Source organism: Larus michahellis, chromosome 1 (assembly GCF_964199755.1).
Source record: "Larus michahellis chromosome 1, bLarMic1.1, whole genome shotgun sequence".
In the NCBI taxonomy this organism is placed as follows: domain Eukaryota; kingdom Metazoa; phylum Chordata; class Aves; order Charadriiformes; family Laridae; genus Larus; species Larus michahellis.
The window spans coordinates 199,404,052-199,431,099 of NC_133896.1; the positions used below are offsets into that span (position 1 = coordinate 199,404,052).

Below are 27,048 nucleotides of genomic sequence, written 5' to 3' on the forward strand. Positions count from 1 at the left end.
TTCACATCAGAGTGAATTAGTCTTTGTTTTCATTTTGTGACACAAAGAGCGGGACTGGTGCTGTGAAAAAGCAGAATAAAGTGGATCTCTCACTACAGCGACAGAAAATAAGATAGTTTCCCCCCATTATTGTGTTTTGGTTTTTTGAGAATTATTGAATTCTCAAACATATTGAATTCTTGCTGTTCATCCTACTCTCCTTAATCTGAAATATACTCTGGAGTATTTTTCTTATCTAGCTATTTTCATGTAATTCACTGGATATCCAATTACAGATGCATCCATGGAAGCTTAACCAAAGTAGGTTATTCATTTAGCGACCAACATTTCCTGCTGCCTAGAAAAACTTACAATTTTCTTGGATGATTTTTGCAAGTTTCCCATCATCGTGGGACCTTCTTGAACCTCCCACCTTGGATGTCATCTCTATCTGAGATCTACCCACAATCCTCTTCATTCACCGCATGAGAAGGGCAAGGATTGCTGTGACTCTAACTGAGAACCTCTCTGCTAAACCCACTTTAAGTTATAAGGGATTAATTTACATTCTCTTGGTCTCTTTAATGTTCGAAGTGTTAATTTTTCTGGATCCTGAATTTTTACAAATGGAAGATGCAACCAGTCTTTCTAACTCTTCACTGCTTCCCAAGTTGTATGCAGCTTGCTTGCATGTGAAGGAGATCCTCAATGAGATGTATGTGAACCGAGGTTATCTGCATAATGCACATGGTGATGGAAGAGAAACATATCATTGGAGAAATAGTTTTCGTACAGCCCCTTCCCCCCCTCCAATAATCGGTAAAGGAAGACTGCCTGAGTGTCTTGGTTTTGTTGATTTTTCAAGGACATTCAGTCATTAAATGTTGATGTCGCTGTTGAAGGTAGGATTAGATTACGTTTCTCCTCCTATCTTACTTGCCAAAAACCAGTAAAGTATTTAAGGGACAGGCCTCTATCACACTTAGACCTCCTTAGCATCTTAGTTTTCTGAATTCAACAATCCTTTTGATTGAAACCCCATTTCTTAACATTTAATTATTGGTTGTGTCCTAGTAAGCACATATGAGAGTTAGGGCAAACTACTGATAATGAGGGAAGCTGCAAGGTAACTGCTCGTTTAACACCTGTTGAAAGTGTCACTTTGCCCTAAGATGGGGAAAGGTATATTAGTCCTCCAAAAATTTACAATTTCAGGAAGAATTTTTCAGTAGGTTGGAAAGAAACAAAATATGAAGTACCAAAGCTGACCCTTCCTGGTCAGTGTACCATTAGCATTTGGAAAGAAAATACTTAAGGAATCTCTTAATATAAGTTGTTGTTTCTGTGAACTTGCATGAAATTCAATTATCGGCTGAAGTTCGCGTGAGGGGGATAACAAAATCCTCTATGAAGACTACCTTTCTTAAGTTTGGTTTTGTTTTAAATGAATTTGTGGGTGCTTAGGAAATAAACATTTGTAAAATTTGGGTCCCTCCTAGTTTTGTATTGTTTCCTGTGGCAGGACGTTGTGTCAGTCCATTTCCCATATTAGCTCCATGTGGATCACCGAGGTGCCTGTTTCCCATGTCTTAGCATGCTGCAGATGAGAACAAATAGTTGCTATTTACAAACACAGAATCCGAATCAGGAAAGTTGATATTGTTTGTACAGGAAGTCATCACTTATTGTTTTTAAAATGTTATTCATTTCCGTAATTAGAGTGATACTGAATATGAACTGTATTTAAAAAAAAAAAACACCCAATAAACCCAGTAAGTCCTTTAGTTCAGTAATGAGCGTATACTATGGCAGAAGATGAGCTTCTATAGACAAAAACGAGATGCAAGACAATAAGTAGGAGACTGCAAGTCTCACGTGCCCCAGGATGGCTCGAAGCATTTCTGAAGTTCTGAAGCATTTGAGTGATCAAGAACAGGCAGGCTGGTGACATTTCTTTCAGGAGCTAGTCCTGACACCACCCTTCCTTCAGCTGGAGAGGTCACTACTGAGTTGCACAGGGGAGTGAGTGCGCAGTGTGTGCCGCAGCAGCTCTTGACCACACACAGCTCAGGAATTGAGACATCAAGCAAGGGAAATGAATTCTCTTAAGAGCCTTGGACTTTGCTCTAAGGAAGCTGATGGTCTGACTTCCACCACGAGCCATGGGAAAAATCTGAAATGAAGCAAAGCGTCTTTGCCAGTTCTTCCACTGTCTTGGACCAAAAGCTGCTCTGATCTTTGTTTTGTCATGCAACGGCAGCCTAGTAGTAAAATGGAAAAAATCATAATGAACACTCAGTGCCTACAGTGGAGTGAGGCATGGGGAATTTTCTGCTTGAAAAGAGATAATTCTGGAATAAAGGCATTTAAGAAACACCTAATTATCACCAGGCTGTTTCGAAACCTATGTAGACTTCCCTGTGGACAATACTAAAGGCTTTTCTTTCTGCCTGCCTTTGTTTTGGTATCTCCAAGACTTTCTTTTCCAGTTGCTGGAGCTCATTCACTTTCTTCAAAAATGTGCAGTTCTTTTCATTCTCTACTCTCATCATCTCTCACCTTTGATCAATTGTTCCCATGGTATGGCAGAGGAAAAGCAAAAAAGTTCAATTACGTTGATATATCAAGGTTAGATTTTCATAAGAATTTAAACAAACTTTGATTCAAGTGAAGTTTTGCTGCCTCCTGTGATGAGGGCAGCTTTCAGGTATTAACACACAAAAGTAATGTCTTAATTCTGCTGCAACAGAGAATTCACCTCTAAGTGAAGTTCTGCTTGGCTAAAGGGTATTAGCACATTTCTTAGTCAATGTTCTCCCTCTCCTTGTCTCTCCTTACGCTCCTGCTGTGCGTGTCTTCTGACCGCATACTTTTCCTTGCAAAATGAAACCTGAACTGTTACTTCAATCAAGCACCATTCGAAATATTCTGTTTTAAAACCAGACCTCTAGGCTGAGTCAGTTGTCTATTCTCTTTCTATACTTAACAGAGAGAATAAAAAGAACCTTCTGGTGTGTGTTGCTCATCACTGACTATACAAGGAATCTAGAGAACAAGCTTATATAGATGTCTTGCTTTGAGATGATTTAAGTCAGGTGAGAGCTGGGTAAATAAAGGTACATGTCCTGAGAGTACTTGTACTCACAAATGCCTAGAGTGTCAAACACGTCCACTAGTTTTGGATATTTGGCTTGAGATGTGTCTCAGATTGTACAGTCCAAAATGAAGGGCTTTAGCATTAGTGAATGGTTCAAAATGTAAGACTTTGAAGTGCCAAAGCATCTGGGGTTTTGAGAGTGCATTTTCAAACTCTAGAGTTGCATTCTGCAAGTGCTGAGCATATGGCATCTCCTTGGGAGGTCCACTTGTTGACAGATAGTTGGATCCAGCCCCAGAACTGACATGGATTTAAGATTTATCTTGAATGGACTGACTCCTGTAACCCTAAAGGTACTATATTGCAGTACAGGGAGAGCATCCAAAGAGTTCTCCAAAAAGGTCTCTTATCATCTGAAGCATCAAAGCCAAAGCAGTTCAACAGGTGAAAAAAGCAGTAAGACAAAAGACCCTGAAAGCTAACAGAAAGGGAGATTTTCTTCTTTTTCCTTCTTATTTAGAAATAATATGCTGACAGAAGAACCTGCTGTGGCCTGGGAAACTCTTCCTCCCCTGTGCCTTTTTTGTGTCTTTGCTTTTGGCACAGTTTTAACGTATGAGCAGAACGGTTTTGGCTTACGCTGTCAGAGTCAATATTATGATAGGGCTTCTGTTATGAAAAGGAAACTAGTTGAACTTAAACTATGCTACAGCTGTATCAAGTATGCGGACACATTTTTAGTGTCTAATGAGGTTCCTGTTACAAAACAGAGCCCTCTAGGACTTGCTGACGTCAATCACCTATAATTGCCATGCTTTTGTCATTGCGTGTACATGGACTTCACATCATAGTACATTGTGTTGAGCGGAGCCTGTGTGGACCCCTTGGCAGCATCAAAGGCCATGCACTAAGCCCTCCGAGGTCCTTCTTCCTCACCAAGGCTTACAGCTCCTACTGAAACAGAAATACATTTCCAAGATGAACCATCGTGAGGGAGCGATACATCTGAAAAACTGTTCCTAACGACCACTAGCCTTTCTAGAGATTGCTTTCTGAACATAGTAATTGCTCTAGTGTGGATTTCCTGGCTGCTGCAGGCAAGAATATTTTTCCTTAAGAGTTTTAACTGTGTTTTATGTGTGTTATGGGCCTACGTCGACGATAGCAAAGGAAAACAAACAAACGCTGCCTAAAAATCACTCCACAATTATGCTAGCAATGCTTTGTGTCTGAATGTGCTCCAAATATAAACTGTTCCCCACCTTTTTCTTTTTATTTTTGCCATGGACTTCTATAATTATTAATTTATATTTCAAGTCTCCCTTCAAGGTTTAGAAATCATTTGAATTTAAAGAGTACTGTTTTACAGGCTAAGAAGAGGCAAGACTGGAAAAGCCCTTCTTGCAGATAAGTGTTGTGCTTCCAGACATACAAAATGGGAATTTTTTTTTCTCTTAAGAAACATAGCTATTCAACCTGCTCACATGTAGCTGTCTGCCTTTCCTAGGGCATGATTCATCTCATCATAAAACAAATGTATAAAAACAGGTCAGATGATGACTTCCATGGCAGAATTCCCCCTTTCTCCCCAGTGACCACACTAACAGTTTGGCCACTCAGCTCAGTGAGAAATGTCTGTATTCTAGATGTGTAAGTAGATGAGAGCCACTCTTGGTGTGCGAGGTTATCCTCAAATTTCTTCTGAATAGGTCTACTAATTTAGCTGGGATAAATAGAGTTAGTTAGGGTGAATCCCTACAACGGAAAAGGGAATTTGGCAATTAGCCCATTAACTTTAATGAAGTTTGCATGTCTGTGTTTTAGTAAAGACTTTGGTCCTATTCACGTGCATGAGGGAAAAAGTGTTACCTGAATGTGAGGAAATTGGTTTGGCTCTTTTAGCCTGAAAAAAATCTTAATGATGAGCCAAGCATAAGTAGGTATTTTGGAAGAACTTCAGAGGACAAACTTTCAGAGATTTCAAGGAGCTCAGACTTTCCTGTAGAGGCTTTCTTTTTTCTTGCAAGTGTATGTATAAGTACTCTGACTTACATAGCTCAGATTATTAAAAACAAAACAATCCCAAGAACAGTAGCTGAAGCTTGTGGAAATAAAGAACGTCTCCGTCTTTTCTGAATTTGGCATTTCAGTGTTGGCTAATTTAGTTGTTTGTGCAAACCCCATAAATAGCCTAGACAGGTTACTGATACCAGACATAATATTGCTTGTGTTAAGCCTCTTATCAAGTTTGTATCTGGCTGCCAACCAGCTTAATAAAAAGCTGCTATTTATGTTCTTTAACAATATAGCAAGTGACCTTCATGGATTTTGTGATTTCATGAATGCTCTTTGTGGTTTCATGTTGATTGTAACGGAGAGATATTGTAAGGAACGCAGTCAAACCACCACACAGTCATTAATTCCAGGCACAATTTGAAAATACACTAAACTTTCTTTTAAAGTAACCGTTAGCACATGCAAATACTCTGGCTGTCCATCTTTCATTTTGCTACCCTTGCATGCAGCTCTGAAGCAAAAAAAAAAAAACAACAAAAAAACAAACTCAAAAACCAGGGTCAACCCTCTTAGGTATTCCATTCCAAATCCTGATGGAGCTGAATGTGTAACTTGGATGTTGTCTTCAAGATAGGTCAATCCATGATGTTCCTTTTGTCTAGAGCTTTCTGAACATAAAAGTGAGTGAAGCTGACCCAGAAGACCTCTGGCGGGAGGTTAGGTCATCCCAGATGCGCTGCCAGCCAGCTGTTTGGGGAAGGATGGCATTTACCTCCCTGCAGGAAGGAATTCTGAGGAAATGTAGCAGAAGCTACTGGCAATATGTAGGACTATGATGGGAAGGAAAGAGGAAAAAAGAAGCAAGGATTGCCACTATTTGGGGGGTGGAAGGATTCCACATCTTTGGCACACCCTGCCAGCTTGGCATAATCTCCCCTGGTGCTGCTGTGGGTTTGGCTGTGCCTGATGTAGAGCCTGCACCAGATTTCTGGTCTTGAGGCACCAAGAGCATCCCCTTATGGCCATTAAGACTGAAGGGGAATAAAATCAAAGGGAATCAGGAAAAGCCTCCACACTCATTATGAAAACAAAACTGTGCTAGGAAACATGATGCGTATTTCTTTTAATCAAAAGCAGGAAGACATTTGGAGCACTTGGGGCCATCGATTGCCCTCTGGCCCATGGCGGAAGTCCCCGGTGATGTCAATGGGAGCTCTGCACGCGAATAGCGGGGGCATGGAGACGCCTTGGCGTACCACTGCAGGGAGTGTACCAAGAAAGGCTGTGACTGGGCTTTAAAGCCTACCGAGAGCAGCCAGGGCGTTTGGTTGACTTTTATAGAGCACTTCATTAACTTCTCCAGGCACGAACGTGCATTTCCATTGAAGAAGAAGAAAAAAAAGAAGTCAGATGTGGTGCTCGTTTCCTGTCCCTGCCTTTGGATGGGCAGGAATCCTGCGAGGTCTGAGCTGCACAACCCCCACTGCCTTAATATTGGCATCAGTCAGTGGTGACACTGTGTCTGCAGACCTGTCCGGTAGTCCCCAGAACAGCTCTTCCTCACACTTGTAATGATCTGGAGATTATGATACAGGAAACTGCTTTGCAAAGCTTGCTGGTTTTGGGCAGGAGCTCTTAATTTTGTGACAAAGATGAACGAGTCTTTGGGGATTAGTAAATCCGTTTGGCTGGTGATGTTAAGGGGCAGGTGACCTCTTCTGTGGCTGCAGCCCCTGAAACAAAAAGGGTTCTTTTCACCGTGCTACAAACAGGTTCATTCTTGGTCTTTCCTTGAATCGTACTGCAGAGGAAACGTTAGCCTAACAAGTCCTTAGGGTATTTTTTTATTACATACGCATCCTCTATTACTCATAAGTTCCTCTTGCGATCTCAGTGGACATTTAACACCTATTATTAAATACAGCATTGTGGCTTTTATTTCAGAAAGTTTGTGTAACATTTTCATTAAACATCTTTAGGAAAACTTTTTCTGTATCCTGTGGTACATTTGCGATACTCTACCTCAGGATTCTCCCTAGTATAAATTAGAGCAGAATTTGCTTCTCTTCCTGTTTGATGTCTCAAACAAAAATATTATTGCGTATAATAAGAAAAGAAGATCCTAAGGGCAGAATGGTTTTATGACACTGGGAAGTGCAGATCATACTTTTGAAAGAGAAACAAAAGTAACATATTTGAAGAACTACTAGAGTGAACACGCAGAACACTTGAATAAAATATCAGAATTTGAAGTTTTATGAAGGATCAGTTCTTGCTAGCTTTAATCATTTCTTATCCAAGAAAGATTTCCATTGTTATTTGTAAGATTTTTAACTAATTGAAAATAATAGGTTATGCCTGAAAAAGGCATTGGAGCTGTAGGTAGGCACGGAATTAAGATCTGAATGTTCCACTTTTTTAAGAGTTAAAAACCAAACCTTATGTGAATTTCGAGGTAGTCTATCTGCGATGAGAGTCAAACTGAACCTTCAGATCTGAACACCTGCAAAGAAGATTTGGAACCAGAGCCTGTGGCTTGAGCCCCTCTTTGTTAAGTGGTCCAAACAATAGCAGCAGCTATGTTCCCTGTTCCCAGCGCAAGCTATTTATGACAATGCCCTTTGTTAAAGGGATTGTTCGAGGGACGGTAAATTACTCTGCCAAGCTTTAGTTATTGAGTCGAACGGAATGAACGTTTTCCTGGCATTTTCATTTACCTTGTCACTTACAAAAGAGACATATAGGTATTGTGATAGTGGGAAGGAGAAGAATAATTAACTCTCGCTAGTCTGTATTCTCAGCGTTGAAAATATGGCTGGATAATCACAGTAGATTCTTTCTCCTGGTGAAGTTGATGTGAGTTTTTTCCATCAGTTTCCTCGCAGAAAGCAGGAATGTGTCCTGTTTAGTGAATTTCAGTCACTTCTCATCTAATTATTTCTCCTGGAGATAAAATAGAAATGCCCTGAAATAAGAAACACATCTCTCAGCAGTGGAGACGATGCTGTAATGGGAAAAATGTACTTTAACTCTTCTGGATTTTAAAGGAGATACCAAAGTACTGCTATTGATATTGAGTGATAAATATATTTTCTAATATTCAATAACATTTGATTAAAATTGTTTAGATAAAAGTAAACAGAAAAGTGATTTGAAGACTTTGTCTATCTTATGTTATGGACAGGGTTAGTCAGTTCTTTTGAGACTGTATGCACAGTTACAATTTCCATACACTGTCTTAAGAGTTCAGATATTAACGTTTTCTTTTTCTTCTCTTGCAGATACAGGCAACCCATTTGTAGAGATGCACAGTGATATACCTAAAATAATACACATGACGGTGGGAAGAGAAATGATCATTCCATGCAGAGTCACAGCACCAAACATTGCTGTTACTTTAAAAAAGGTACCTCAATCCAAGCATGCTATGAAAGTGTTATTGTGGATGATGCGTTTTTTGCTTGTTTGTTTACAACTATTGTAATGCTTTTGAAATATTTCAACAATTTAGTATTTCTTAAACAAGGTTTCTGGGTGGCAGTGTGTTTAGAAAGATTTCAATCCTGGAGGCTTTGTCTCATATCTCACAAAAGGGCTTCATCAAATCTCTTGAACTGGATGGGAGTTTTCTGAAGCAACTTAAGCTTTTCACACTGTTTTATTAAATTGTCACTAACAAAGGTTTCTTAAGCCCAGGAAGGAATTTCTTGTTAGGAGAAGAGATTTCCTCCCACCTCTTCCCCTGCCCTTCCTCCCCTTTCCTCTTCTGTCCTCTGGAACAGCCGGTAAGTGCAGTCCCCGGAGACTTGCTGGGGCTGTACAAGGATCTCACCAAGCCTTTACCCTGCCTCACTCCCACCAGCGACTTTGCTGCTTCCTTTTCCAGATAGTGCGCTTATTGTCAGGCAGGGGACAGCTTCTTTTTGTAAGGAAACGTGCAGAGTTTGAGATGGTGGGGGCAGTTTTAGAAAATCTAGACATTTTTGGTGTTCTGGGGAAAACATTTATTTCCTAGGTTCTTTGAGAGTTACATATAGGCTGTAGTAAAGTGCTTGGTATCAAGACAGAATGGTGCTGCTTTTTTTTACGGTTCCTTTTTTGGCTTAAAAATTAGGTGGAAGTGCTAGTGATGTTTTGTTTCTAAATACGGGGAGTTCTGTACGTAGTGGCATAAATGTTCATCATTGTTACATGGAAAAGAAATTTGTCTTTTTATAGAATAACATGTAATTGCCAAACAATCATAGAATCATAGAATTGTCTAGGTAAGAAGGGATCTTTCAGATCATTGGGTCCAACCATCAACTTAACACTGACAAAAAACATCACTAAACCTTATCACTAAGCACTATGTCTACCTGTCTTTTAAATACCTCCAGGGGTATACCTCCCTGAGCAGCTTGTTTCAATGCTTGATAACCTTTTCAGTGTAAAAATTTTTCCAATACCGCCATAAGATTCTTATCTAGATCAATACAAATCTTTGATTCTTTATTGACTATGGAGTTTTACACCATCCACAGATTTGATCCTGTGTTTTAACTTGCCCTAGAGGTTTACAAATTCTATCCAGCACTGCTTTGCTAATATACATACTGATTTTGCCTCCTGTTTTCCACCTGTTAAATCACATGCAAGAAAGAAAACTGCAGAGAAAAGAAAGTAATCTGACCTAGGACACCTTGTGTGTGTGTGTACACACACATACACGCGCGCGCGCGCACACACACACACAGAGAGTTCTCCTGCAAGAAGTGCACCAGGGGTGGATGATGCACAAGATTCTGTGGCTCTAGAATCAAAACTAGGCGAGGAAACATCCATCTATAGGGTGGATGTTGTAAAGTGGGAACTTATTTGGGCAGTATATTGTCGCACCTGAAATCTCAGAATATTAAATTCCTAACTGAGAAAATTCCTGTCAGGTTTTTGTCTTATTAAACAATATAAAAATGTTTTTTTTTCTCCTTATTTGGAGAAGATTGAGACATATATCTACTCTCTTTTTGTCATATTGACTTGTCTTTAGCTTGGATTTGCGGTGTAAGATGCATCTTTACACCATCAAAACCAGATATAATACTCTGGGAAGGAGAAAGAGGAGCTGGAGCCAAGTCTTGAAAGAAAGGATTGGTTGCTTACATGTTTTGCATTCCAGGAAAAATAAATGTGTTCCCTAATTCATCCCAGAATTTCCTGAAGTATGTAAGCTACAATGCATTACATCATATCTTACTTTATCTATCATCTGTGACACCCGTGTATGAAGATTCCAGCAAGTTTTTGCTCACAGAGCAATTAAGAGATGTGTTAAATGCATTTTACAGCTGCAGGCAAACTACTTCTGGAGAGCGGGCAAAAGCTATTCTGTGTTTTCCATTTAGCAATAAAGGAAGAAGTCAGTGTCCTCATAATGCAGTCCTCTGGAGCTGGAAAGAAAATCCCAGCATTAGAGTCATTAGATTCTGCATTATATATTGCCAGGAAGTAAAAATACGGAATATTTTTTGGTAATCTATCTCTTCTGAAAGGACTCGTTGAGACAGTTGCATGAGCACTGCCTCCATCACTTTTTTTCCTGTGCCGTGCTGCTTCTTATTATCAGGAGACCAACATGGGGAAGGTTTAATGTCCGTCTTAAACACTACAAATGATTTTTTTACTAAAACAGCATCTTTACCTTAGTCCTTTTGAGATACCGTGCTGCTCTAACTTCCAGGCTGAACATCTGCACAAGTTGTATTCTATAGCATGGTAATCATACACAACACAGGAGGAATCTTAAAAATTAAGAAGGTAACAAAACAGGGATCAGGAAATGGGGTTGGAGCTTTTCATTCCTGTTTCAAATCCAGCCTTCAGGTTCTGTTATAATTGCAACAGCTGACGGTCCTTTCTCTTCTTCATCATATGAAGACCTGTGAAATCAATTGATAGTGTTGCTTAATAGACATTTGCTAATGCTTAATAGACAGATAACCAGAGCCTCTGAAACCAACATTCCTACCAATGTGACTCTGGCAGGCTGATTCAAGATCCCTAAAATAAGATAAACCTTATTGCAACTAAGGTACGCACTTCTCTTGCCTCTTCATTTCCTCTTATCTTGCTAAACAGAGAAAGCATCACCTTTTGGTACAATGGTTTGATCCCTCTGTTTACTCTCCTTTCGGATTCTCTGTCATAAAGTCAACAGCGACATTTGCAGGAACAGAAGTAAATAAACTTCAGCATAAGGAATAAAAAGAGGGGAAAAAAACCCCCAAGGATGTTGAGAGTGACCCACCTGGACAGTCTGAATTCTTAATAATGCCATCTCAACCTTGCCAAATTAATGGAAGGGGAAACATGAAAGAAAAGACAAGCATTCAAAACTCTAATGCACATTTTTACTATACTTTCAGCTGGCTCTTTCCAATACAATCTGCTTCTGGAGATGTGGAGAACCACAGCTTGCCTATATACGTATCTTGATCATACGTATATACCCAAAACCTTGTGATAGTACTGTGTTAATGCCAGCGGGTACCAAAAAGGTTCAGTGGTTGGTGCTGAGCAAAGAAGGAGGCGCAGCCTATACCAAAAGAAACTGAAGTCTAGTTTGAAATTAAGTACAAAGAAGGTAAAAGGCCAAGACTCCACTGGGAGCCACAGCGATGTGGTTCATGCAGATAAGTATGTAGACAGTAAATTCCATGTTTACTGCAGCTGTCACAACAAATTGATTCTTTGAATGCCTCTGACTATCTGCTGGTACCCATCTGTAAGCTATTATTTTAGCTGGATTTATCCCCTCTCTTCTGCTTCAGTGGAAATCTCACTGTTCCGGCACTATGTTCCTTCACAGGTTTTCTGCTTCTCTCTGTGATGACCAAGGGCCAAGTTTTTTGGCAAGACCATGAACTACGTTGGCCTTGCTCGGTGTGGGGGATGGACCAGATGACCTCTGGAGGCCCCTTCCAACCTAAATTATTGTGTGATTCTGGGATCCCCTGTCCTGTACCATCCATGATGTGATCATCATGGTGATGATGCCATGTCTCTAGGTGGTGGCCTGGAAGCTGGTTTAGGGCAGAGCAAAGCAACTGCTCTTTTTTGAGAGTGGGAAACAGGTCATCTGAACCAGTGGGGTTGGCAGAGGAGAACACTGTGGAGGAGAGCTGGGTAATGAACTGAAGCAAGTAAGGAAAGAGCGTAGAGCTGTGAAGGGCTGTGATGGTCAGCCCCAGCCACTGCCCTTGGCCTCTTCTGAGACGAAGTCCTGGTGTTTCCACACTCTGAAATTTGTTGCAGTTTCTTGTTTCCCTGACTTACTGAGAGACCAGCCGTGCCACAGTGGTCTTTTGCTAGTCATAGACTTCAGTTTTCTAAAGTATTCCATACAGTAAACTAAAAATGTCAATTTATGTTTTTGTATGTGATTGCATGCAACTTTTTAGTCTCAAAGCTGCAAAAACTACACAAAAATATGTAGCTCTAGCTGTTTTTGAAAGGTATCAGGTGAGTACACTGTGCAGGCAAAGATTTGCCTCCAGGGCAGGTGAGCCTGTTGGATACACAGACAACGGACAACATTCGGTGTTGCAGAACAAGATCATATTTATAAACACTTTATTTCCAAGACCCGGACACTTCCTGGGTCTTTTGGTTACTTTTCCTTTCCTGGAATAAGGCTAATATAAATTCAGTAATCCATCAATTAATTAATTAATGTGAAGTGAAAGCATTCCCTGGGAAATGTCAGTCTAGGGAGGCTCTGAAGTCTGACTTGACTCCCTCTTCATGGTATATATGAAAACCTATAGAGGAATACGGTCAGAAGTAGTTTGGTTTCCACCAAAGTAGCAAGGGGTTAAATCCAGTTGAAGCCCTTGAAAGCATAGCCATGAACTGGTTAAACAAAAGCTTGAATATTTGTTTTATTTAGAACAGAAATGGCAACAGAGCTCTTAGAGTCCAAGATTTTGTTGAATGGTAGCCAGCAGGCTATAATGTAATGGGCTTTACTTGTGTGTGTGTGTGTCTGTGTGTGTGTGTAACACACACTTCCCCTGTGATTTGCATGCTTATTATAGCATCTTATCAGCTGTTGTAAAGATAAGGAATTCTACCACGGCATTTTGTGCTCTGCAATTATTGTTCATTTGATTCATCGTGCACTTCTGGCAGAGGAAATAGCGTGAGATGAGTGGAGGTGATCTCGCGGGCAGCTTTTGGTCAGTGCTGAGCAGGCAGCGTCGAGGGTGCCGTGTTTTGGAGAGAGGCTGTGCCACGCAGGAAGGTGCCAGCCAGACACGTTTCCTCCAGTCCCTGGCAGCCGCCCACGCTGGCTTTGGCTGTAGGAAGGAGAGGGCTGGCCAGCGTACAAGTCCTCTGCTCAAATAACGGGGAAGAAAGAGATGAAGGGGGGATAGTGAGGCTGGGTGCACAGGGAGAGGTGATGGGCTGCGAGGTGCTTAGTTGACCCAGAGGTCTTTGCACTAATTCACTCAAACTCTGCTATATGCTATCTTTAAAAATATGTTATTTTTTACCATAAAATCAGGCTTTATAAAAGCAGAGACACATCCAGGCTTTGTACTTGTGGCTGATCTCTGTGTTATCCAAATGGTGGCATTTATTCCATCAAGAAGGTGTAACAAAAAAACCATGATGCGAAAACAAGAGGGCTTGTCTGAGCTGCAATGCCTGTGTCATGCTTTGCCTTTTCAGGGTTCTCTTGATACCTTATTAAAATGGGGCTTAAAATGCAAATGATCCTAATATAAAATATAATTTGTACTGCTGACAAAGTGAACACTTGATCCCAAGTGGCAATATTTTAGTCAGTATTAGATTTCAAGTCTTAAGTTTAAAAACACCTGATGGCTTTACACTAATTACTTGTTGGGCCTTCAACTTCTGAGGGATTTAGAAGTGCCAAATTTTTAAAATGTGGTGAATACTTTTTCTGTGGAAATGTGATGTATTTAGTGTTTCAAGATGCCCTTTCAAAATCTCTAGTCAATATGACTTTCCTCATTCGGTATGATCAGTAGTTCTTAATAACAGTGGCCAAGGAAGCTTTGTACCTTTAAAATTTGCACGTCATGTTGTATGTAATGACCTAGAGATATGTACTCTGTGACCTGTCGACTTTGAAACAGCCATTCATGTCCTTAAATTTTTATTTTATTTTAACAAACCTGTCCAGTCCTTTAGACAACATAAACGTGATAAGCATCAGACTGAATCCTGGCAGGAATTTGTTAAAGGCACAAAATGACAGCAAATTAAGTCCATTTGTCACCTCCATTGAAAAATGTGTATTTGTGTCCCAGTGGTGAAACCAGGATACTTAATTGCAAAGGTTTGCCAAGATGAGCACTTTAGCTGCCAACCAGGAGCCAACAGAATAGCAGCCCAAGCGCTGAGACTAATGATAGCGTCGATCTATTGTGTCATAAATTACATCCTGTTATAAATAATGAAATCTTGGAAACAAATAAAACATTCACATTCTTCACCCCGATTTTTTTCCTCTATTTTGTGATGAAAATGTGACTTGAAAAATCTGCGTAATTAAATGGCATCCTTTCTACTTTGATTGGCATTTTTTAGGGCATTTTTTCCCCCATTCCTTTTTATTAAGCTGCTTTGATTCGTGAGTGGCATGAGCATGAGCTGTTTTTATGATACACGTTTGACACTTCCAGATTCCACGAGAAACCCTAATTCCTGATGGCAAGACAATAATCTGGGACAGCATGAAAGGCTTCAGAATACCTAAGGCAACCTACAGATTCATAGGGCTCCTGAGCTGTGAGACAACTGTCGGTGGACACAAGTATAGCACAAAGTACCTAACTCACCGAGAAAGTAAGTGGTGTTCTCCACTCCCCATCCTTCAGAGAGCACTTTGCCCTGGTGACGTTATTCATTTTTCTTTCTCCTTGTCACACACAGCCAACACAATTTTTGATGTTCAGTTAAGCACCCCACGTCTCGTCAAGTTGCTGAGAGGAGACAGCCTGGCAATTAACTGCACTGTCACCGCAGCCTGGAACACCAGAGTGCAGATGACATGGACTTATCCTGGAGAGGTGAGTGCTGCGGCTGAAATGAAGAATCCAGGGGTTCCCATAGATCACACTGCATCTGGCATCCTGGGAGGAATTTTGCCTCGAAATGCTTGCCGTTGTTCGCATTCCATCGTTTTGACCCTTGCTGACATGTCTTTAGAGGCTTCTTTTTTTTCTTTCTGGTGCTTAATTGAATAAGTAAACATGTTTACACAATGTACTCTGGTTATATTGCATAATTGCGAGCGAACGCTAGAGTTGTTTCGTCCCTGGGAGGTTCTTTTCAACTTGGAGAAATGGTAGAAATTTATCACACGGTCCCAGTCAGGGACTCTCTCTTGTGACAAAAAAGTTTTCAGCGAGGCTGTCTTTCTGAACACATTCATTTCAAAGACTGGCAGACAGTCAGGCACCCAACTCGAGCGTGTTTAGAAAAGATATTTTGATTTAGCTAGCCAAAATCTCATTTGTTAAGTGTCATATGAACAATCCTCTTGTTTTGACAACTACAGGAACGATCTTGAATGTGCTTCTCCTCCCCCCACATTGGGAGCATCCTCATAAATATTTGTCGCTTACAGAATAACTGCCAGGGAGTCCGTGTAAAGCTGATAAGAAATTTGACATTAGTTGAAGGTTTACAACTCCCATTCCTTTCATGTCAGTTTGATTTATGCTGGCGATTCAAGTCAAGATCATTTATTATGTCACTCATTGTGCCTAATCACAAGCTAAAATTATGATTACATTACATAGGGAAGATTAATGCAGCCATTTCTTGCATACTGTAGCCATTTTTTCCTTGGCATTTTTTCACCTCCGAAATAAACAACTTAGCAACAAGAAATGCTCCAAATATATTGTATTGCCCATTGCTCTCTTACCAAGCCCTAGCCGGGCACCGCACTTGTGAAATTCTACTTTGTGGTTATTTGGATGGTAACCGAAGGGTGCTCAGTGTTTATAAGACACCAACGATGTCCTGGGTTAAATAAACTTTGAGGCCAAAGGCTGAGGGGGAGTTGCAGGAAATAACTCCTCAGACTCACATTATCTTCAGTTCCACCCTGTTATTCCCTTGCCAAATCTAGTCCCTTTTCCGTCTATAGCGTTTCCAGAATTCTCCCCTTCTTGTCTTAATGAGCCCTTCTTCTATATGTCTGCTGCCTATGGACACTGAATCCAAGCACCAAACTTTGTGCCTGTGGCTCCGGGAATTTTTAAGAGCAATCTTGGACAAGAGCAATGGGGAGCCAGACGTGTTGGTATGGCAAGTTATACAGAAAGGATGATCTGTAAAGAACTATTGGATGCACTTAAAACTTTGTTGAAGATAAGAATGAATTGCCATATAATGTTACTTATAATTTTTATTGTTGACCCTCTGGAAATGGTAGGCGTCTTTTGCATGTCTACGCTGTACAGAGCGATCCGGATTTTTTTATTAAGGTATGGTGGCAGTACAGTACAATAAAAATCTTAATAATCATTAAAATTGGTTTGATTAAGCTCTTTCTTGTTCTTTTTTGCTTTTATAGGCAAGGAAGAGAGGTTCTGTAACGCAGCGCATTGACCAGAAGAATACAGAAGCCAATATTTTTTACAGTATCCTCGTTGTTGACAGAGTGCGCGATATTGATAAAGGCCAGTATACCTGCCACGTGAAGAGCGGGCCATCAATCAAAGCTGTTAACACAACAGTCATTGTTTATGGTAAGAAATGTTGCAGATGTGTAGAATACTGAATGCCCATGTACTAAGGTCAGTCATATGATAGCTTGACACAAAGTGGAAGTTAAATTGTAGCGCATTCATCATTGGTAGAAAAAGGAGGGAGATAAGAGAGAATATGTGCCTTTTCTTCAGTGGCTGTTTTGTATTGTTAGCAGTAGACACGTTAATGTTCATTTAGATCACCCTTGTCTGCTAAATACTGTGATGACCCTGTCCTCAGTCAGTTCTGGCAGCAGCAATCAGTTAAACTATAGTTTGCAAAAAAAATAAAAATAGATGTACAAGCTGAATTTAAATAGAAGAACCCCACTTCCTCTTCTACGGTACTTATTCATTGGTTTTAATGAAAAATGAAGAAGAAATAGATACACTAGCTCTACATGGAGCAGGTAGCTGCTAGACCATTCCAAAAAATGAAGCAAGCACAAGATACTGCAACTCATTGTTGTAGTTTTACAGTGGGAGCCTTAAACGAGTTCCCTGTGGTCTGCCTGGGCCTTCTGTGAGATCTGGAAATTCCTGGTGTTGTTTCAAATTTATTTGAATTAGGACTTTTCTGCATTGGGACTCTACCTTCTTTGTGGCATCCTGTTACAATCAGGACTGTCCCAGAAGCTTTGGAGCATCATTGGTATTAAAGACCAAGCAGTTGGTGGGTGTCTTCTACAACAGATGACTCCTGGACAGAAAATTGATTTATTCTATGTTTTCACTGGTCTACCTTTTCTCTGTCATCTGGAAGTGTGGACTAAGCACCCTGTGTTGGTATTCTTAAACAGTATTTCCATGTATTTTTGTTTGTATACAAACCTTATGAAGAACGACTGAGGGAGCTGGGGTTGTTTAGCCTGGAGAAGAGGAGGCTGAGGGGAGACCTTATCACCCTCTACAACTACCTGAAAGGAGGTTGTAGAGAGATGGGGGCTGACCTCTTCTCCCTGGTGACAAGTGATAGGACGAGGGGAAACGGGTTCAAGTTATGTCAGGGGAGGTTTAGATTGGATGTTGGGAGACATTTTTTCACTGAAAGGGTTATTAAACATTGGAATAGGCTGCCCAGGGAGGTGGTGGATTCACCATCCCTGGAGGTGTTTAAAAAAAGGGTAGATGGGGCACTTAGGGACATGGTTTAGAAGTGGCTCTTGTCAGGGTAGGCTAAAGGTTGGACTCGATGATCTTAAAGGTCCCTTCCAACCTCAACAATTCTATGATTCTATGATTTTCTCTGTTTAAGCCTTGGACTAAGTCACTGGGAACGTAAGATGAACCATGATATCCACTTAATATATTTTTAAACAGATAAGGCTGAAGCTGTCAGAAACTGAGTTTTAGATTAAAATTAAAGTCAGAGAATCTGGACTCTTACTCGCATAAGCAACCCCACCTATGGGATACCCACATTAGAAAGAGCCTGTGTGAATAAGGGTTTGCAGAATCAGGGTTGTGTCTTTAAGTATAACCTTACTGGTGTAATTAAACTACTGGTTTGTCTCATGCATGTTATGTTCAATATATGTGGCAAGTGTGATTAAATATTGCACTTGTTTATAGATATCCAACATCCTTGGGCAGTCCATAATGTGAGTAAATATTGTACCACAAGTACTATCTGAAGGACACTCAAACAATTTTTCATGTTTTGAAAGTTTTATTTTGCTTAAGTGCATTTTGGAAAAAACAATTTTTTTTTTCAATATATTGTACAAATAGTCTGTTTTATTGCCTCTGGTTAAACCCATCAACTTGCCAGAGAGTTTGAAATACAGGGCAGTACAACTGGAAAAGAACAAATTCCAGCAGGTTGAGATTGTTCCAAAGAAGTGATAAAGATTTGTTTGTTTGATGAAACAGCTGTTTACCAATGATACAGAAAGTTTCAGCTTTTTCCTTTGCTGTTTCTCTGAAGATCCCCTAAATCCTCTCTGGCAGAATATTTTCTTTTGGAACATTCATTGATTCTTGGCCTTCAGCGGTGGAGAGGTCATCTGCTCCTCTAGTTCTGTTTCCCACGTACCGTGAACCACCTTATCTCTTTTGTGTTGAAACCAGTGCCTTTTTTTCTGACTGAAGCACAATATGAATTTTGGCTAGAGCATATCTTCTCCAGGCAGATTCGTGGCCTGGGAACTGTGTCTCAGTTTCTTGTATATTTGTGGTATTCTTCTCTATATTTTATAGATCTATTTAGGGTTTTATTCTTGCTGCTGCCATGTGGGAACATGAAAATTATTAAAGATAATTTTCATTTGGGCTCCTCTTTTCTTTAGTAGAACAACTCTTTTTGCAGGTTGCAAATCAGTAATATAGGTGCACTCTTTTTCTTTGTTTAAGATAAAATGTTCATTAATTTGAAGCGTCGAAGAAAAACTGCACTGGAGGCTGTAGCTGGAAGAAAATCCTATCGTTTGTCAATGAAAGTGAAGGCGTTTCCCTCTCCAGAGGTTATATGGTAGGACACCAGTTACTTCCACATATGCACACTGGACCTCTTCTTAGATGAAAAATAATACCTTGGTATAATATTCAAATAAGACCCCTTGAAATGGCAACAAACTGGAGACAAGATGGTTGGGAAGTTTTGTTGGAGGTTTCAGGACTGTCCTGGGTTTTAACAATAATATTCTATGAGAATGTTACCTCCATTTTGCAAATGCAAAAAAGTGGTCTGGAAAGGTTAAAGCTTGGATCTTCAAATATGTTAGATATGCCTCCTGTTGAAATCAATGGACGCTCTACAGCTATATATCGCTACCAGCCTTGACTGAAGTGTTGCATCCAACTTCACTCACACCTAGATATGAGACCTGAACTTGCATTTTGCAACTTTAATTAAAATAACTGACTGAGTTGAGTCATACAGACATGCACTACTAGAAAAGCAATGGAAGTTGGTTTTATTATGTGGTGATCTGCAGGTTGTGGATCTACTTTATTGACTGGAGCATTGACTTTGGCTCACGTATACTGTGCTAAGAAATCTTTTGAACAGCTTTTTGTATTAACCCAAACCACTTTTATATAAAACAATGTTATCTATTCATGATCTCACTATTTTTTTTTTTTGTTTAAATCATTTTAAATACCAGTAGCTCTGGCTCAATTCATTACACTTTAACAAAGGCTCTATGACAAGACTGATTAAGAAAACAAACCATACACACATGAACAGTGAGAGTTCATGTTACTCACAGCCAGCAATTACTTTTGCTCCAAACATTTTGTTTTGTTTTACAAAACCCTTACATTTGTAGTTCCACATGGAAAATTAAGGGGCAAAAGTGGGGCTGATGCTGGACATTTATACAGTATTTTCTGTTTCTTTAATGGTGGAGCTTGTTGGCTACACATACAGATACAAAACTTCTGAAATAGAAAAAATTCCGCTTAAACCAGAATTTAAAAAAATTTTTTATTTATCACTGTGAGGTTGGTCAAAAACTGGAACAAATAGTCGAGAGAGGTTGTGGAGTCTCCATCTTTAGATATGTTAAAAACTAGACTGAAAATGGTATTGGGCAACTTGCTGAACTTATTTTGGCCAGGGGGCTGGACTAGGCGATCTCCAGAGGCCCTTTCAGCCTCAACGGTTCTGCGGCTCTGTAAAATACAGATACAGTGAAATGCCTAAATCCATAGTCCTTAGACCCAATTGTTAGTGCTCCTCTTATAACTGTAAGAGTTTTCTGTAAACATTTACTAAAACTTGTGAATCATTTCAACGAAGTCCATCATCATAGTGAAACTCTGTTGCACTCTTCTTCTAACATCATGTCAACCTTCATATAGCAACCTACAAAGATGTGCTTTACGCTGCATTTTAGACTTTGAAGAAAAATGTTGTGCTTCTTCAGGAATCTGTGTGTGAACAACAGTTAGTACTTTCCATGTTGATTTTCTGTTATCTTTAAAAACATTCACCTGATAGCAGGATATCTGATTCTTAAGTGCTTATCTAATCTACTTACTCTTCCTCTTCCTAAAATCCCAGCTGTGCTTAGGCTACTGTAATACTTTGTCCCAGGATGTATACTGAGGTCATAAAGAAATGGTCAGTGCTGGATGATGCAACTTTATTTGTGCAAATGACTTAGGCAAAATGGTTGTCTTGTAGACTAAATAGCGGCACAAGCATGGAAAACTGGGATCTTCAGAGACAGAGTTGCAATTTTCAGCAACTCTCGAATATTATATAGCCCTGTCAGATCCTAATCAATTTCAATATATAGAATGGTATTCTCCAAAGTTCTTTATAAATATCAGCAATCTTACTTGTAAGGGAAGAATAAGCCTCTGGTAAACAAAATCTCAGACTCTAAATTGAGTCCTTGCCCAAAGATCGAGAAATGTTTTGAAGTGAAATAATGCAGGCAGTTTAAGCAACACGACTTTTCAACACTTTTGATTTCTGGAATTCTTTTAAACAGGTTAAAAGATGGGCTACCTGCTGCTGAAAAGTGTGCCCGGTACATGATTAAAGACTATTCCTTAATCATCAAGGATGTTGCTGAGGAAGATGCTGGAAACTACACTATAATATTGAGCATACGGCAGTGGAACTTGTCGAAGAATCTTACGGTCACTCTTACAGTAAATGGTAAGTTTATGGCATGTTCCCACGCTTTTCCTGAACGTGTAAACGCTAAGTTTTCATTGAGCTAGATTTTCATTGATCTTGCACAGTTCAGATCATTGTGGGTTTTCTTACTGGCTTTCATGCACCCAAACCCAAGCCCCATATGCGGGGTGACAGACCTGTCTTGGAATCAGAAGACAGACATTGGTTTTCATTAGAAGGGTTTCTGTCTTCCACGGTCACGTACTTGCTCCTGATGACTTAAATGTGTTACTAACCACCCATCTGACTTGACTTAGGCCTGCTGCTTTCCTTTGTTCTCCTGGGGATTTTTCTTATTACTCACCCTGCAGGAATGTAGTATTTTCATGATCATGCAATACACTGGAAATGAGCTGGTTTTAATCACTTTCCAATTTTTACGCTTTGCAGTGAAACCCCAGATATATGAAAATGCCGTGTCATCATTCCCTGATCCCAATCCGTATTTACTGGGCAGCAAACAAGTGCTGACATGCACAGTGTATGGTATTCCTCAGCCTAAAATTACATGGATGTGGTATCCCTGTAGACAAAACCATTCCAAAATAAGGTAGGACATCTTTCTTACTTCTATTTAGTATGTCTTCCCTTACTATTACACTTAAATATTTACTATTTTACAAGAATAAAGCTTGTCATGACCATTGCTTAGTTAATAGAGTATGTATACTTTCAGCCAATGTATTTTTTAGTAACCGTGTATGCACAATGCAATTTTTTTTCTGCATCATTATTTGAAAACGGAGGGCAGAGTTGTTATTTTGTATTGCTAGTTAGGTTTATTTATAGTTCACTACTATTCATGCATGCAATGAATGTCCAAAGGCGATAACTGCTTTTTAATTCTTATAAGTGAAGACTTATAGACAATGTCTTGCAAAGTTCACATGCTTTCTCTTGGAGGAGATTTCCGTGCTTTCCTCCATGCACAGTGATTCCCCTGTGTGGCTTCTTCTGAAATTCAACAGAAATCCTTTATGAAGGTCAAATCTTTCTTATGATACGTTGACTCATAGATTCAGTTCAGCAAGCCAAGTGTGCCCAGTATTCTCCAGATGATATTTCAACAGGGTAAAATATAAATGGCAACATACAAGCTTACTTGATGCTGATGAGGCACTTAACTAATCCTCTTTTATATTTAAGCTTTCTTTTGAACTCTCTTTCTTACAATTACAAGTTTTTGTGTTGACTCATTTATCCAAAGCTCTTCATGAATCAGGAAATCTGACACAATCTTAATGATTAACACTCAACCTCCACAATGGCATTAGCATTAAGCTACTATTGGAGGCTTCAAACATGCAAGGTATTTGGATCACAGCACAACGAAGATATTTAAAAACCTAACAAAAGTTTAGGAACCAACATTTTCTCAGTTTCAGTTGAAGTTAATCATTTTACATAGAGTTTAACTTCTCTAATGTTTTCATTGAATTGGGTTTTAGTGCCAATCCAGCCAAACATTTAAGCACATGCTTAATTGCAGGGATACAAGACACCCTATTCAATTATGGAAGACAAACACCTTATTTCAAATTGAGGGTGCTTTGTGGTCAGTGAGGGCGTGGTCAGCACTTCCTAGAGCATAGTTTTTCCAATTGCTTTGGGATTATTCTAATGGGTGGCTTTCTGTGCCCATCTCGCCAAGAGGTGGCACTAGCAATCTCTCCTTTTGCTGGAATAGGTATAACCTGAAATTCTCCATTTTGAGAACAGGTGAGGGCTGCATTTCCTCTATCTGTTACGTTAACTTCGAAGGACGAGTTGCAAAATTCTGAGTAGTTTTACTTATAAGTGCAAGGTGTAAGAGAAAAGAAATCACAACCTCTTTTAAATAAAGAAACCCTGTGAAAGGCGTATATGAAGATTTTCAATCTTTTAGTTTCTTTCAAGTGCTTATACATCTGGGCATACGCTGGATTGAAATCATGGTGTGGCACTGATAAAACAGTTGGTTCTTCTTTGGGAGGTGGGGTGGTGCTAGTCCATTGTCAAGTATTTCCTTCTGTTAACAAGCACAGATCTGCACGACAGCAGAGGAGAGCGTGTCATCAGAAATAGAAATTAATATCCGCAAGCAGGTGTTTAATAATGCGCTAGACTCAATCAAATGCTAATTAGAAGCGCGTTCGAGCAGGTGATCAAAGGAGAAATGTAACCATTTGAATCAGCTACTGGCTCTGTTACAAGGTTGTTTCCAGACTTGCTTCCAAATTGCCTTCATAATTGTTCTGTGACAATTCCCTTTAACCCCCTCCCCTTCCTTCTCCTTTGAACGCTTATTGAAGAACTAGTCTGGAGAACGCCATTTTTAATGCTTTGCCTAAGAGGAGTGGAGTGAATCCCTCTGAATAATGTGATGTCAGTTAACTATTGCAGAAAGGCAGAAATACCTGAATAACTGCATTTTGTCTCCTGCTCTGGGAAAGGAGCAGGGTGGACTACAGCAGCTGGCATGGCTGATGTCTGTGCCAATTCAGGTGTTCTCCCTGAAGAACTGGAGAACCCTTTAATCCCACCTATTTCACTATACCTTCCTTTTTGTGCGATGGGAGGTTTGCCTAAACAACAGATTTAAGCTGTGTGTACCTTGTTCAGCAGCTCAAAAACGTATCTTATTTTCCCATGATGGCATTTCTTTGGATTTTCCTGCCCAACATAAAGTTTCCAAGGCTAATGTGTCACTCCGTTTGTGCTCAAATAGTGCCTATTTCTGTGCACAGATGTACCTTGTACCTTAAGTTGATAAACCCGTGCAGTTTACCATTATTCAGTGTATGGGAGTAGGGATTCTCATCAAGTTTCCGAGTCCCATACCACTGGCCAGAGCCCACACTCTGAGTAAAAAGAAGCTGTCACTGCAAAGACTTTGCAGTTCACAGATCTGTTTACTTCAAGATTTATATGTGTGCTTAACTTTACATCACTTGAGTACCATCACTGCAAGCTGGGGAATGACGCATAATGCATAAATTAGATGGTTTTGTTTTCAAAGGACTCTTGCCTACGGGCAACTTAATAGAAACCATTAGGTTATCTAACTGCTTCTTTCAATTTCTATTCTAGACAGTATTTCTGTTTAAAAGATTTAAAAATACCTAAAAATACCTCAGTGGATTCCATTCCTTTTCTTTTTAAATAAAATGCAGATATATTTTAATGCTTTGTGATTAATACAATCAATTTGCATAACTCTCCTTTCTACATCATTCAGGCCACTAACAGGAGGCCAGCCAAATTAAAGTTTCCATAGATTCCTGGTAGCAAATAATAATAATAAAAAAAAGTTGTAAAATTGCTCAACAAATTTGACTTTTTGGAATGTGGAGAGACCAATGTAATTAAAATTCTCTGATCTTTATTTGCTGTTAAAATTGCTTTACTTAAACCGAGTCTATTGCCATTAAATAACCTTTTGTTAGCTAGCTATCTAGCTAGGGGGATTCTGATGCTCAACCCAGCAAGGAAACATAAAATAGTCAAGAAAAACTGTCTGGGGTAAAATATAATGTTTTGGAGGGGGTTTTTTTTCAAGCTTATGCAGAACTAGTAAATTCAGAGAAGGCAGGCAAAAGACAGCAGAAGATGCAATGAGAGTTAAAATAAAATGCATTTTATTTTTTCTTAATTTTTTCTTAAATGACTGAGAAACTCCTTTTCCAGTGCTATCTTACTCCAGCTTACGCTGCTGCTCTGTAGCAGACACACACACTCCCGGGCTGGGCAGCTCCCGGTTGCTCAGTGGATATGGCAGAGGACAGCCTGTGGGACGCTTGTCCTGCAGTGTCCATCAGCCTCCTTGCCCTCTTCCTTACCACCCTGGAGTTGTTGGTTCTGGCTTTGTTTTCGCTCAGGTTGGGTTATCAGCAGAGGGGCAGCCAGTGTCAGGGCTTGCTGAGGAGCTCTGGAGCCAGCCAGGCTGGGCTCCACCTAAACCCCATCAGCTCTGAGGCTGCAGAATGAGCATCCGCATGCTGGGAACATGCTTGATGCTAATGGTTCTTGACCTGAATCTCTTCAACAGATTTGTGTTTATCTTAAACTGGTCTGGCAGACATTGCCAAGAAAGGCATGTGGGATATTAGTATTGCTCAGTGGAGGCACTGATTTCTTCAGCGGTTGTGCAGCATCATTTGGGGGCAGTTTCTCTTTCTGGACATTTCCACGTAGGGAGTTCAAGACAGATCTTCATCGTGCTCTGCCCCAGGTTTGACCAGTCGGTCTTTAAGAAACTGCAAACAGATGCAACACTGAAATTGGATGTTGTGTGGATTGGGCGTTCCAACTCTCCCGCCACCTTGCTGCCTCTCTCTCTCCTTGAGCTATCAGTTTTGCTTAGCCTCAAACTGAATATCGGATTATTATTTTACAACTCTGTCGTTACATCAGTCTGCATTTTTTTGGCTTTTGTTTTTCTGTCTGTGTGTGTGTGCATGGAGGAGAGAGAAACACGACAGTATTGTAGAGATGCCTACATGCCTACAAAACCAAAGTCACCAGAAAAACTGGTACCTGATTTTCGGCCCCCTTGACTATATGTCAGGATATGAACTCTTCTTGATGGTAAAACCACCTAAATGGTGGGAGTGGAAATGAAGAGACTGAACACCTGATGCTGAGGACAGAAGCAGGCAGTGGGGACCAGGGACTGTGCAGCAATACCTAACCTGGTACTGCTGCCAAAGAGCTAATCTTGGGAAACCATGATGTTTGTAGCACTCCAACGTGTGTGGGTCCTCTTCAAAATCACTACTTATTTAACACAGACTGATAAGAAGGGAATATTGCCTCCCTTCGAGGCTTGTCTGCAGTGCAAAGCTAGGGTCACGTGAATGATATTCTACAGAAATATCTCTCCAGCACTGCACGGGGAGGAATGGGGTGTGCCATGGATCTCAGTGAGGCAAAACCTAGAGGTTTTCCTCAACTTCTGCAGAGATGTAGAAAGCCTGAAACTACCATAATGAAAGTGCGCGGCCAGACTCCCACCAGCTTCAGTGAAAGAGGAGGCAGGCCATGTGTGCACAGCAGTCTAATTGCATTTCTGCATTGTTTATGTTAGTATATTAACAAGGGATTGAAAGGCAGAATCATTAGGATGTGCTTGGGTAGATTATCAGGGGAAACCAGATTTGGAACATCAGTGAGGTATGTAAAATGAACAAGTAAGGAACAAATGTTAATTGTACTTAATTAGAAATGTACTGAACCACCCAAATTTAATTGTGGATGTCTGCAAACTTTGATGCCCATTAGTTTGTCCACAGCGGCTGTTTTTGTTCCCCATGCCACCTTCTATTTTCGGGAAGGGGAAGTCTGAGTCCTTAGAGCTGGTAAAAGTAGGTCAGATGCCATTAATAAACAGGTAGTTCAAAAATGCCTTTGTTTAATTTGACATGTGGCCAGATCCTCAGCTCTAAATTCACACTGGCTGAGGATCTGGCTGGTGGCCTTTGTGGCTTCCACTCTCTACTGCAAGAAAATCTTCTTACGGTGATCCACTAACATAAAGGTACATTAAATGGGTACATAAAAAAATTATG

At 40.1% G+C, this 27,048-nt stretch overlaps 1 protein-coding gene across 2 annotated transcripts in view; it reads left to right on the top strand.

The window, feature by feature from the left end:
* Positions 1 to 27,048, top strand: part of FLT1 (fms related receptor tyrosine kinase 1) — a 113,153-nt gene that overhangs the window by 17,859 nt on the left and 68,246 nt on the right. For both annotated transcript variants that reach the window (XM_074568532.1, XM_074568540.1), the window contains exons 4-10: positions 8,374 to 8,498; positions 14,788 to 14,950; positions 15,038 to 15,174; positions 16,692 to 16,866; positions 19,219 to 19,336; positions 21,312 to 21,481; positions 21,893 to 22,052. In XM_074568532.1, coding sequence (XP_074424633.1) covers positions 8,374 to 8,498; positions 14,788 to 14,950; positions 15,038 to 15,174; positions 16,692 to 16,866; positions 19,219 to 19,336; positions 21,312 to 21,481; positions 21,893 to 22,052 — 1,048 coding nt within the window. The remainder of the gene's footprint in view (positions 1 to 8,373; positions 8,499 to 14,787; positions 14,951 to 15,037; positions 15,175 to 16,691; positions 16,867 to 19,218; positions 19,337 to 21,311; positions 21,482 to 21,892; positions 22,053 to 27,048) is intronic.